At 45.3% G+C, this 13745-nt stretch overlaps 1 protein-coding gene across 3 annotated transcripts in view; it reads left to right on the top strand.

Annotated features, from left to right (window-relative positions):
• The window catches only part of P4HA2 (prolyl 4-hydroxylase subunit alpha 2), a 56799-nt gene extending 44420 nt beyond the window's left edge, over positions 1 to 12379 (top strand). Inside the window, exons 13-17 of one of the 3 annotated variants that reach the window (XM_034778893.1) lie at positions 5277 to 5336; positions 5406 to 5471; positions 9441 to 9509; positions 10411 to 10507; positions 11887 to 12379. In XM_034778893.1, the coding sequence (XP_034634784.1) occupies positions 5277 to 5336; positions 5406 to 5471; positions 9441 to 9509; positions 10411 to 10507; positions 11887 to 11957 (363 nt within the window). In that variant the 3' untranslated portion in view covers positions 11958 to 12379. The remainder of the gene's footprint in view (positions 1 to 5276; positions 5337 to 5405; positions 5472 to 9440; positions 9510 to 10410; positions 10508 to 11886) is intronic. The other 2 variants (XM_034778891.1, XM_034778892.1) reach the window with 2 other exon arrangements.
• Positions 12380 to 13745: the final 1366 nt, after the last annotated feature.

Genomic DNA, 13745 nt, shown 5'->3' with positions numbered 1-13745 from the left:
AGCTTGCAACGCCTGACAGCTACCGGTCAGTCGCGAGCCAGTTTGGGGTGGGCAAATCTACCGTGGGGGTTGTTGTGATGCAAGTAGCCAAGGCAATCGTTGATGTACTGCTGCCAAAGGTAGTGACCCTGGGAAACGTGGAGGCGATCATAGATGGCTTCGCAGCGATGGGATTCCCAAACTGCGGTGGGGCCATAGATGGAACTCACATCCCTATCCTGGCACCGGACCACCAGGCCAGCCAGTACATTAACAGAAAGGGCTACTTTTCCATGGTGCTGCAAGCACTGGTGGACCACAGGGGACGTTTTACCAACATCTACGTGGGATGGCCGGGCAAGGTTCATGACGCTCGTGTTTTCAGGAACTCTGGTCTGTTTAGACGGCTGCAGCAAGGTATTTACTTCCCGGACCACAAAATAACTGTTGGGGATGTGCAGATGCCTATAGTCATCCTCGGGGACCCAGCCTACCCGCTAATGCCCTGGCTCATGAAGCCCTATACAGGTGCCCTGGACACTGAAAAAGAACTCTTCAACTACCGGCTGAGCAAGTGCAGAATGGTGGTGGAGTGTGCTTTTGGACGTCTCAAGGGGAGATGGAGAAGCTTGATGACTCGCTGTGATCTCAGCGAAACCAATATCCCCATTGTTATAGCAGCTTGCTGTGTGCTCCACAATCTCTGTGAGAGCAAGGGGGAGACCTTTATGGCGGGGTGGGAGGTTGAGGAAATTAGCCTGGCTGCTGATTACTCACAGCCAGACAGCCGGGCGATTAGAAGAGACCAGCGGGAAGCGCTGTGCATCCGGGAGGCTTTGAAAGCAAAGTTCCTGAGTGAGCAGGGTAACCTGTGACTTTCTAATTTTGTGTACAGAGAAGCCTTCACCCCACTTCCAACACACGTTTCAAAATAAAAATAGTTCTACTTTGTTAAAGCACACCGTTTTCTGTAATACTGTTTTCGCGGGAATTTTTTAAAACTGGGACGCAGACTGTGGTGCGGAGCGGGTGTAGTGTAGTCGCGCGAATGCAGCTTCTAAACTGAAGGACTGACAGGCTCCGGTGCGGTGGGATGGTTCTTTCAACGGAGCCTGTCACCCCTCCTGATAGGGACTGTGTGTATGGGGGTACTATGTGACTTTGTGGCGGGGGGGGACGCTTACAGATCCCCTGCTGTGTGGCTCTGTGATCCTGCCTAAGGACCGCCGCTTCAGATCTCTAACTGCCCTCCCGTGCCACAAAGTCACAGAGCAACCCACCTCCCACCACATAACATGAAAAGAACCTCCCAGACTAACCAGGGTAAGTAGTCACTGCATCACTGCACTATGTATGTGCCCTGCTGCTGTGCCTGCCCCCGACTATGTACCCTGCCAAAGGTGACTGTCCTGTCCAATTACCAACCCCCTTTCCCCCCCTCCTCCAAAAGAACATGATGGAAACAGTAGTTAACAGAAACATATTTTTTATTAACAACTACACAGGGGACTGGGAAGTGAAACTTGGACGGGGGCTTGTGTCAGGCGGGAAGGAAAGAACTTGTCAAACTTTGGGGACTGAGAGCCTTCTGCTGCTCGAGCTCTCTGCAGGGGTGCAGTGAGAGTTAGCAGGGACTCTGCCGCCTCTCCTTCTGTGCACTTTGGGTGAAGGGAGTATGGGACTTGGTGGCGGGGGAGGGCGGTTAGAGATGGACTGCAGCGGGGCTCTGTCCTCCTGCCTCCGTTCCTGCAGAACATCCACAAGGCGCCGGAGCGTGTCCGTTTGCTCCCTCAGTAGTCCAAGCAGGGTTTGAGTCGCCTGCTGGTCTTCCTGACGCCACCTCTCCTCCCGATCCATGTTGGCTTGGTGCATTTGGGACAAGTTCTCCCGCCACTGGGTCTGCTGTGCTGCCTGTGCTCTGGAGCAGGCTATAAGCTCGGAGAACATGTCCTCCCGTGTCCTCTTCTTCTTATGCCTAATCCTCCCTAGCCTCTGGGAGTGTGATGACAGGCTAGGTTGTGAGACAGTCGCAGATGGGGCTGTGGGAATGGGAAAAAGGGAGTGAATTCCTCAGAAAGATAAATGTAGTTGTGAACAAAGAACATAGTCTTTCTCTGTGAACAGGACCATGCACAGCACCTATCACATGCGCACTCAGCACAAGGTCGAATTCTCGGCCTTCGCATTCACTGTCTGTGGTTTTGCAGAGCACTTTTGAGAACCCTGTCAGGACAACGGAATTTCTGTTGCAGGCAGACATGGTAAGCCGTAGATTCGTGGCAGCTTAAAACTTTAATATTAGCAATGGCCTCATTTCACATTGAAATCAATGTCGGTCCCTGCTGCCAGCAATCCGGCAAGCAGGAAGTTTGCTCCTGTCCCACACCCTCGCGGCTGTCCCCGGGAACGATCCCTTTCGGCTGACCCTTTCCCGCCTCCACCGCGTGGCTGCAAACCAGCCAACACTAATAACATTCCCCTACCTCATTCAAAGCAGGTCTTCATGAGCGACATCACCCTCATGAGGATCTCTGAGAGCGACAGACAGAGAATGCTCCGGGAAAGCCTCCAAAGACCAGGGCCGTATGCCGCCATGCTGTGCCAAGCAATGATTCCGGAGTACTTGCTAGTCTCGTGGCGCGGCAACGTGTCCTACTACGGAGGACCCAATAAGGCCGCTCTCCCCAAGAACCTAATGCAGCGGATTTCAAATTACCTGCAGGAGAGCTTCCTTGAGATGTCCCAGGAGGATTTCTGCTCCATCCCCGGACATATAGACCGCATCTTACTGTAGCTGCAGTAGCAGGGACTACACAGTAGAGCGGCTTGGGCAGGACAATCATGCAAAACCGGACATTGCTAGATTTTTTTGAAATACTTGCACTGCCCATGACTGAACCGTTAAGTTATTCAAAGTAATCATGAGAAACCCATTTTTTACATTGTTAATAATCATGTTCTGTTACAAATAAATGTTTAGATGTTTACAACACTTACTGGATGATCCTTCACCAGATTCTGTGTCCGGGGTAACGGCTGGGGAGGGTTGGTAGGGGATCTCTGTAAGGGTGATGAAGAGATCCTGGCTGTCGGGGAAATCAGCGTTGTGAGCGCTGTCGACTGCCTCGTCCTCCTCATCTCCTTCCTCATCTTCCCCGTCCGCTAACATGTCCGAGGATCCGGCCGTGGACACTATCCCATCCTCAGAGTCCACAGTCAGTGGTGGGGTAGTGGTGGCGGCCGCACCGAGGATGGAATGCAGTGCCTCGTAGAAACGGGATGTCTGGGGATGGGATCCGGAGCGTCCGTTTGCCTCTTTGGTCTTCTGGTAGCCTTGCCTCAGCTCCTTGATTTTCACGCGGCACTGCGTTACATCCCGGCTGTATCCTCTCTCTGCCATGTCTTTAGAGATCTTCTCATAGATCTTTGCATTCCGTCTTTTGGATCGCAGCTCGGAAAGCACGGACTCATCGCCCCACACAGCGATGAGATCCAAGACTTCCCGATCAGTCCATGCTGGGGCCCTCTTTCTATTCTGAGCTTGCACTGCCATCAGTGCTGGAGAGCTCTGCATCGTTGCCAGTGCTGCTGAGCTCGCCACGATGTCCAGACAGGAAATGAGATTCAAACTGGCCAGACAGGAAAAGGAATTCAAATTCAAATTTTCCCGGGGCTTTTCCTGTGTGGCTGGTCAGAGCATCCGAGCTCGTACTGCTGTCCAGAGCGTCAACAGAGTGGTGCACTGTGGGATAGCTCCCGGAGCTATTAACGTCGATTTCCATCCACACCTAGCCTAATTCGACATGGCCATGTCGAATTTAGCGCTACTCCCCTCGTCGGGGAGGAGTACAGAAGTCGAATTAAAGAGACCTCTATGTCGAACTAAATACCTTCGCGGTGTGGACGGGTGCAGGGTTAATTCGATGTAACGGCGCTAACTTCGACATAAACGCCTAGTGTAGACCAGGCCTTAGGAAAGAGCTGCACTTGGAATTTAGCTAGTAATTGCTGCCAAAGTTAAGGCAAGGCAACAATTAGACTCAGTATGGGTTTGGACTGGTCCTCTCCGCCCTACGTGCATTGCAGATTTCCATATTTTGCAATCTCCACGCAAGTTTGCAGCTCTTTGTTTCCTCACAGAACTTTGTACAGTGATTTTTATTATTTTTTAAAAAAAAAGTATGTCCCACTTTGAGCACTAATGTCAATCACTCAAAACTTTCAGACCTGTTTTTAGGAACCAAAACTCCAAAATCTTCACATAGGCTGCGTTTGGCAGAAATGCTGGAAGCCTGTGATGGTCCAAATTTTAAACATTGTTGGTTTCAATTTGATTGTGTATGTTTTAAATCACAGTGCCTTTTGTGAACCCATTTCAGGACAGACATGTATTCTTGCATCCCAAATTGATTTGAAATAATTTATATTTTTGAGTGGCTTTTTTTTTTTAATCCTGATTTCCTCCATTACCTGTCTAATCTTCAGGACTTTCTTGTTGTTCCTTCGTAACAATGCATCTTAACATCTCCTGGCTGAAGTTCCTTATTGCTTTTGGCACTTGAGACGTTAAAATACATTGTCACTTGCATCGTGCGATGGGAGGTGATGGATGCCACTCCTAAACTGACTTCAGTATGTGATCCTAAACAATAATGAGTGAGGCCTCAAGCATTTTCTGGGGATTAATGATAAATTGGGATTCTTGTTCCGTTCATTAATCCCAGACAGTTGGCAGTGTCTGGCTGGTGTCATTATTGCTGTTACAACCTGTCACAGTTAGCTAAAAATACTCTGCTCCTTTTCCCGGAGCAGAGTATCTTATATATGGGAACAGTTGGTTAGACCTGTGCTGTTGCTGCTACATCAGACATTTAGGAGACCAGGGGTCTGATACAAAGCCTGCCGAAGTGAATGGGGATCTTTCCATTGACTTCAGTAGGCTTTGGATCAGGCCCAGTAAAACCAATACAGCTGCCATTCACACTGAAAATTTCATAAGGGTTATAATATTTATTTGCAGAATGTTTGCGCTCTATGCCCTAATATTTCCATTCAGACGCTTCTGATTGCTGAAGAACTTCATTGATTCAATTCTACGTATACTTTCTCAATGTGCACATTGCATGCTTTTTCAAAACGTAGTTTGGCTGCAAGACGTAATGCCTTTATATGCGACTCCATATAAAGTGTCCACATTTTGTGTCAAACTACTGGAATTGTTTCTGCAGAGAGTTACACGCATGTAACATTAGTGTGAGCCTGTTTGGAACTTGGGTTAAAGTTGTTATCTATTACAGCGACCCTTTGACAGCACACTCAAAACGGAAGGAAATAGGCTAGCAACGTTTCTTAACTATGTAAGTACCTCTGCGTCCTTGTTGTTTGTGCTCTTGAAGTTTGCAGTTGATTCTCATTTAATTTTATAGAAAGATGAACCTGATGCTTTCAAGCGTTTAGGGACTGGAAATCGTGTGGCCACTTTTTTAAACTATGTAAGTATGATAATCCTGTACGTGTCGAGTGATGCTTTCCGAAGCATCACTTTTACAAATAACCAGTTGCACAAGCTGTAGTACAGACTCACTAAAAAGCTATAGCATCTGAAAATGGGTATTTCCTTGTTCTCACACCATCTGTTGCTATCACTGTTCAGTATCGTTTAACCCCAATGTGGAAAACATAATTTGAATAGAGACTAAATGTTTCTCTTGTTTACACTGGAACAAATCCATTGACTTCACTGGATTTGCACGAGTGCGAGAGGAGAATTTGACTCAGAAGTTTCAAAGTGAAACTTTGAAAGAGGCTGAGTGATTTCAAACATAACCTTTCACTCAGCATCCTAGGCATCAGATGTTTGTCAAGGGGACTTCCATCTTTTTCACCGGTGTCTGATAGCACTTGATGTTGTGGATTTTCTGGCAGTTTCCTCCTTGTAACTCTCCGCTCAAAGCTAGTATACTGTAGTGTAGTTATTACCTTTGCAAATGGAGACATGACTAACAAAACGCTACTTCAGTTAAGAAACTCTGCTACAAATGCAAGTACTGAAAATAAAGTAATGTTAGTATGGGGCATTTCCAGCATGGAACCTAAGGGCCATATACACTAGATTTCCCTGAATCATCCCCACTGAAATTAATGAGAGTTCTGCAAGCAGATTCCAAGCTGTATATTACCCTGACTATGTTTTCGTGGCTGTTTTATTCTGACAGTGACATAGAGGTTATCTGATAACTATCTCAATAGTTTGGGTCTTCAGTCCTGTTATATAATATAGTTTGTGGGTGATGCAGGGTAGGTGTCACCCCATTTGCAAAATGTTTTGAATGAGCTGGTATTTCAAATGTCAAGTGCAGCTTATAAAAACAACCAGAAACAACTTGACTGAAACAATGAAACAGTTGTCTGAAACCGTGGTCCCAAATGGGTCTGTTAGGATGAAATTTCAGTGGCTGTAGCTCATATTGGGCTTTTCACATTTTCTGAACAGCCTTGACTGAGATTAAAAATAATAATAATGAAATACATTGTCAGTTCTACATGTACAACAGCAAATTTCCCTTAGTATATGACATGTACAGCATGTCAGTATGTCCAAGGTGCCTATTATAAAAGATTGTTTTGTTGCTGAAATGTAGGTTTTTAATTTGCCAAGCTGCATGCACTATGCTTTCTAGATTGGGGAGAGAGGGAATTGGCCCTTAATGCCAATGGCATCCTGTGCCCTTTTATTGTAGGTACCAAGCTGGACACCAAAGTAATCATAATGACCAAATCAAATCAAAATGAGAAAGTGTGATGGTATTTGGGGCGGTAATATTTACAAAACACAAGATCCAATCCTGCTCCCATTGATGGCAGTAGTGGTTTGGCTGTTGATTCTGCTCTCTTTGAAGTCAAACCCGGTTTTATACCTCTTCACCGGGGGCCTGATCTAAAGCCCATTGAAATCAGTGGAAATACATAGAGACATTTCTGACCTATCAGTCTTCGTCCACAAAGGAAACCTGCACAACCTTTCAAAAGATGAGCCTGAACAGATGGACTGAACAGAGACACTGAGTTTATGGCTTATTACAACAACCTGAAACGCACTAATGCCCTTTTTTGTCCTATAATTGCAGAGGTGTTAACAGGCCACTCTTGTGCTGTTCAACTTATGCTAAACTATCTGTTCCACCTTGGGTTTAACTGTGATGCTCACAGTACCTTTCCCAGATCTGAGGAAGAGCTCTGTGTGGCTCGAAAACTTCTCTCTCTCACCAACAGCAGTTGGTCCAATAAAAGATACTACCTCACCCACCTTATCTCTCTATATAACATATGCATGTAAAGTGAACAAAAATCTTTGGCTGCTTTGAGTGCCTTAAAGAATGGACCAAGCTGAGACGTTCTGAGGATCTCCCAGACCAGTAAGGTGTTCTCTCACTTTCCTGCCTTATAACTTCAGGTGTCTTACTGCTATGCTTCTGTAGCTCAAAGCCCTGACACCAACAGCATGCTTAAAGGTCTCACCCTGCCTACCACCAGCCTACTTACTCTCAGCAACCCTTCCCATTCTGAGTCCCCAAATCCATCCACTCCAAATTCTTAACTACCAGACACTAAGGGCAGGTCTTCGCTACTCACTGGATTGGCCGGTAGAGATCGCTCTATCGGGGATAGATTTATCGCATCTTGTCTGGATGCGGATAAATCGATCCCCGAACGCACTCCCCGTCAACTCTGGAACTCCAGCTCGCAAGAGGTGGAAGCGGAGTTGACGGGGGAGCAGCAGTGGTCGACTCGCTGCCGTCCTCACGGCCAGGTAGGTCCACCTAAGATACGCAACTTCAGCTACGCGAATAGCTATTCGCATAGCTGAAGTTGCGTATCTTAGGTCGACCCCTCCTTCCCCCAGTATAGACCAGGGCTAAGACTCTTCCCCTGTGGTTCGTCACCCCTGAAGGAGTGAAACCTGTTCCCCCGTTATCAGCTAACTTTGGGGGACACACTCCACACAGTTTGCACAACCTGTTTGGGGGGTAAAAATAAAAGGTTTATTTAATAGAGAAACCACAGATTCAAAGATGAAATAGTAAGGAAGACAAACACATACAAGTTACACAGAAAATAAACATAAAGACCCAGCCTCAGGTCTTTACATTTATACATCAGATAAAAATCCCTTTTCTAATACAACTGCCTATTGCCTTTGCTCAGTTTCCTAGCATGCCCCCCTCTAAGGGGGGAATCCACTGTTCACAAACAGCCCCATGACTTCAAGACTGTCCCTCAGTTCTGGATCCTTTCACTTCAAACCCTTTTCCTTTTAACGGTTTGCGGGGGTAGGGGTTCTTTCTCTCAGATCTGGTCTACACTACAGACCTATACCGGGACCGGGAGAACTACATTGCTCAGGGATGTGAAAAAGCCACAGTCCTGAGCAACGTAGTTATATCGACCTAACCCCTGTGTAGATGGCACCATGTTGGAGAACCTCTCCCACCAACATAGCTACCGCTTCTCGGGGAGGTGGATTAACTACGCCGACAGGAGAGCTCTCTCCCATTGGGATAGAGTATCTTCATTAAAGTGCTACCGTGGAGCAAGCTGTAGCGTTTTAAGTGTAGATCTGTCCTCAGACTGTGTTCATTTATGGTGAGGGAAATTCCCTCCTTTTTCAGTTTGGCAAGACAGGGGGTTTTCTTTTCAATTTCAAGTTGTTTCAGTGTTTTCCCATTAACTCTAATGGTCCACCCTTCTCTTTGCCTGGCTGGACAATGGATGGGTACTTGAAGTTAGTTTTGTGTAAACAACTAGCTTGGGAGGTATACATGAAATTGTAGTACTAGTCATGAGCAAGGATATGATTTGGTCAGGGAGGTCACTGATTCTGTGATTTTAACACAGCTCCATGACTTGTGGCTTTAGCTTCGGCTTCAGCCCCGGATGGTGGGGCTCAGGCTGTCAGCCCCAGACTTTGGCTTCAGCTCTGCCGTGACCATATGCTGACTTTGTCCTTTCTACCAAGACTATTCTGTGAATTTTGCTTAATTTTACCGTAACAAAATCATATCCATAGTCAGGAGCATGTTATTGTACATACATGAATACATAGATTCATAACCATAGCCTGTATACATATCTCATAATGCCCATCAGCCTTAATTGGCATATTTTTATACACAATAACGTATACAACAACTGCTTATTCTTTGGGGTTCAGACTCCCTCTTCTCCCTTTGGGGCGTCTGGACCCTGATTGTCACACAAGTTTTGTGTGTTCTGTTCACACTTCAAATTCAGCATCCTCCATGTCATTAATTGTCTGTTTATACAGTATATGAGTTATAACTTTGTGTTACCACTGGTGCTTTGGGGACTTTTATAATGGTTCAGTGGTTGTGATTTGCATGCTCTGACATTGCATCATAAAATGTTTGTTTTATGGTGACTTCGTTAACTTATTTTCCCAGATGAGTGATGTAGAAGCTGGAGGTGCTACAGTTTTCCCAGATTTTGGGGCTGCAATTTGGCCCCAAAAGGTAACAATTGCTTTATTTGTATATACTCCCTCTCCTCTTTCCCCACATGCACACAAAAGTTAGTGAAAACATTGTTGCTTTCATACATTTATATGGTACGAGTGATAGTAGTGATTTACTTAGGGCTGCACTAGATTATGGGCCTACATATTGCCATTACAGAAAGCAATGAAACCTGGTTCTGGGTGGCTGTAGAATGTCAATCTGTACACAATCTGAACAATTTCTACAAAAGGCAGCTTTTAATAGGAAAGGAATTGCATGGAGGTAAGATTACTCCCTGCTCCAGACACAGTACACCCATACTAGATATTAAACACATCATCTGCCCGTTCCTTAGGGTTTTCCTTTGTTATCTTAAATAAGAACAAAAAGCAACGTCATCTTGAGCTTCCCCTTTTGCGTGGCAGTACTTAGGTTTTCTCCTTTCGGGACTCCCTGGTCCCTGTCCTTCTGACTGAAAAAGAGTCCCAAACAATTTATATGCATGCGTTTGAGCTAAGACTTGAGCTGCCCAAGTGAATTAGCACAGCAGCTGTGGCTCTCCTATGCAGAGTTGTAGCTCCTGACATCCTGTCATAGGAATAAAACAGGGAAACCTTGGATCAATTTAAATAAAGATATAGACAGTCCCATAAACCCAGAGTGCACTATGGCAGGGATGGAATGGGAGGCTTTTTATTTAACAGATGTGAAGCTCAAAAGAGAAAGGTGAGATAAATGAATGCTTGGAGTTTAAATTATTTAATTTTGATATACTGTCAGCAGTGAGCCACAAGCGTGAAGTTACTAAGAGCCAGGTACTTGGTGTTTTTACTTCCTCTCTCTCATACCCACTCTCACATATACACATTCTGAATAGTTGCGTTGAACTTTGTTTAATCCAGACTTCCGTTTTCAGGGGACAGCAGTGTTTTGGTACAATCTTTTCAGAAGTGGTGAGGGTGATTATCGAACAAGGCATGCAGCTTGCCCAGTATTAGTAGGGTGCAAATGGGGTAAGTCATTGTCCTTTACTCGCCTTTAGTAACAAAAATTGCAAGCTGACTAATAAATTCCCCTTTCAGTGAAAAGAGAATATTATTTGAACTTCCTTCAAAAAGGATTCTGTAGTTTTGGCATTGCCATTTTCACTTTTGCCATTTTGAGTCATAAATATACATCACTCCTCCAGTGTTGCATCAAATAAAAATCACACATGACACCCAGTTATTGCATTCTCTGGTCAATGTTGTGAATGTCCTTTTTTTTTCATGTTGAAAACACTTATAAGGCTGCTGATTCAATATGGTACATCTCTAGATACAGATGCCGTGAAAATCAAGGATGATTAGGGTTCAAGGCACTGATCCTACGAAAACATATAGATGGACCTAACTTTAAATGTGCAAGTCGTCCCACTGAGGTCGGTGTGACTACTTACCTGCTTAAAAGTTAAACACATGTATAAGCGTTTGCAGGATAGGGACCTAAGTAATTACAGAGGTCCCTTTGTGGTCATATCCCCAGGTGACATACTCTGCCTGGAATATAGAAGGTGGACTCGTTAGCTGAACTGGTGGCCTGGAAAGTGACAATGTAGTTTTGACTAAATAGTATCTGAGCAACTTCTACTGCACTGACACTTCCAGAGCACTTACGAGAAATAACGCAATTAAGAGAAGATCAAATGGAACCCAAAGAGAAGAGCTTTTTCTGCAGTGTACTTAGGAACTGGTTACTTTCAGATCACCCTAAGTAAAGCAGTTGGCATGTGTGTGTCCCCCAGCTAATTCTAACCTTGCACTAGAATATCTTTTTCATCATCACCTATTCAAAATAGACAGTTTTACAATAGGTTCTGGAAGTAAATAGATTCTGACATTGTCAGGCCAATGGAAAGTGAATTCTACCTTTGGGCCTCAGATGTTCACCTCCACAGCTGTGAACAAAAGTCCACATCCTCAATCCTCTATGCGGCTGCTTTGTTCTAGAATATAGAAGGTGGATTCATTAGCTGAGAATATTTATGGGAATACACCAGGCCGCACAGAGGTCTACACCACCCATTCTCCCACTCCAGCATAAAGGGCATTGCAGAGGGAGAATTACCAGAGCACCCCACACTGCGGGGTGATCCCAAATTGGCAGAATAATGCAAAGGGGAATGTTGCCACCATTGCTGTAAGTTAAGACTGGCCCCGGAATTGGAAAGGTACCTTGCACCCCCTCCCCTGAGTCTCTTTAGCTCTTGTGTGGGAGAAGGAGGAACACACCATCCAGTTCAACCACCTTATTTTGTTAATCCAAACAAAATTTCACCCCTAGAAACCAAACTTTGAAGGCTCCATGCAGGCTCCATGTACAGTTCTAACTAATTTATCTCTTTGTTCCACAGTTTCAAACAAATGGTTCCACGAAAGAGGAAATGAGTTCTTAAGACCTTGTGGATCAACAGAGGTTGACTGAAATCCAGCCTGCTCCCAGCTCTTCCTTTTGTCCCTTTCCTTCTCTTTCTCTTTCAGTTCATTTCTAAGAAATGATCCATCTTCTATTATGAAAGAGCTCTGGCACTTTTTAAAAAGAATGTCACATCTATAAGTGAAAGAAACAAAAGGCTCTAATGACTTGGCAGTACTTGGTAACTGTTATTTTCCCCATCCCTCCCCCAGTTTCACCTTCTCACCACACCCTTCCAATTTCTTTCTTCTGTCATAGCAGTGCAAACAGCACTTTTGGTGATTCACTGCATTTGAGCGCCTGGTCTTGTGCCTTTCATTCCTCAGATGTTTTAGATGTTAAATATTTCATTGAACCAAAGTTTTGTGTACATGTTAAATTTATTGTATTTCTATGGATTGCAAGTTTTAACAAATAAATGCTGTTTCAAAAAAAAAAAAAAATGTCCTCTACTGTGAGCTCATGTCTAATGCTGTATCATAGCTTATCTGTGAGTCTGGGCCATTTGCTTTATTTAGAAATGTTTATGATCAGATTTGGACTCGAACTTCAGAACTCGATCACACAAGGTGCTGAGCCCCCACACCTCCTAGTGAAACCAGACTGAGCCCATCGTGTCAATTGGCGTAACTGTATTGAAATCTTACAACATGCTTATCGTGGTGTGACTTGGCCTGGATTTTGCCTTTGTCTGAATTGACGTCAGTGGATGCGTTGCTTGAGTAAGAACCTCCGGATTTGGGCCCGAGCTTACTCCAGTTAACATAGACTTGTCACTTTCATTTTTAAAATAAGAAATACAAAAAAACGTACAACACAATAAACTCCTATGCTTCCATTATCTTTAGGAAATAATTGTATATGGGAGACCTAAAATCTTTGAAAAATACATAGGTAGATTGATGACAGTCTCTAGTTACGATTTTAAACATTTTCATTATTTTTGTGTGAAGCCTTTGAATTTTTGTGACTTTTTCATCCTGAAAGTAGACATTTCCACTGCATAGTACTGTGCCTTTTTGCTACAGGAAGCCCCATATCTAATAAAGCATTTAAGCAAATGCTTAGCTTGAAGTCCACGGGACAACTCACTAGCAAAGTTTAAGCATGTGCTTAAGCATCTGGATAGATTGGGGCATGTGTTCTTGTGTCAGGTCATTATTATCATTTTCTTCTGTACCAGCAGGGGCGGCTCTAGGCACCAGCAAAGCAAGCACGTGCTTGGGGCAGCCCATTTGCAGGGGCAGCAGGGATCCAGCATGGGAGCTGAGAACCAACAGGGGGCCCTGGGAGCTGTAGTTCCTTGGTTAGCTCCCTGCCTATAGAGCCAGCCCTGGAGCAGGGAAAGAACTACATTTCCCAGCATTCCCTTGGCCACTTCCAACAGGAAAGGGGGAGGGAGTGAGGAAGTTGAGACCTCATGTTGCAGCCTGCTATGAATGGAGAGCTGCGCTGTGAGTAGGGATTCCATATTTTAACATTCAAAATATAGGACACTCCACTGGGAGGGAGGGTAGCCCCACCCTGCCCCCATCCACTCCCTCTGACTGCCCCCCACAGAAACCTCAACCCATCCAACCCTTCCTGCTCCCTGTCCCCTGATCACCCCCTCCCGGGACCCCTGCCCCAACTGCTCCCCAAAACCCCACCCCCTATCTAAGCCCCAATGGTCCTTGTCCCCAACTGCCCCCTCCTGAGACCCCCCCCCAACTACCCCCCAGGACCCCACCCCTGACAAACCCCTGGGACTCTCATGCCTATCCAACCACTGCCTGTCCCCTGACTGCCCCCCCCCCC

This window comes from Trachemys scripta, chromosome 8 (genome assembly GCF_013100865.1).
Source record: "Trachemys scripta elegans isolate TJP31775 chromosome 8, CAS_Tse_1.0, whole genome shotgun sequence".
NCBI classification, from domain to species: domain Eukaryota; kingdom Metazoa; phylum Chordata; order Testudines; family Emydidae; genus Trachemys; species Trachemys scripta.
This window is presented reverse-complemented; position numbering and strand designations above follow the sequence as displayed.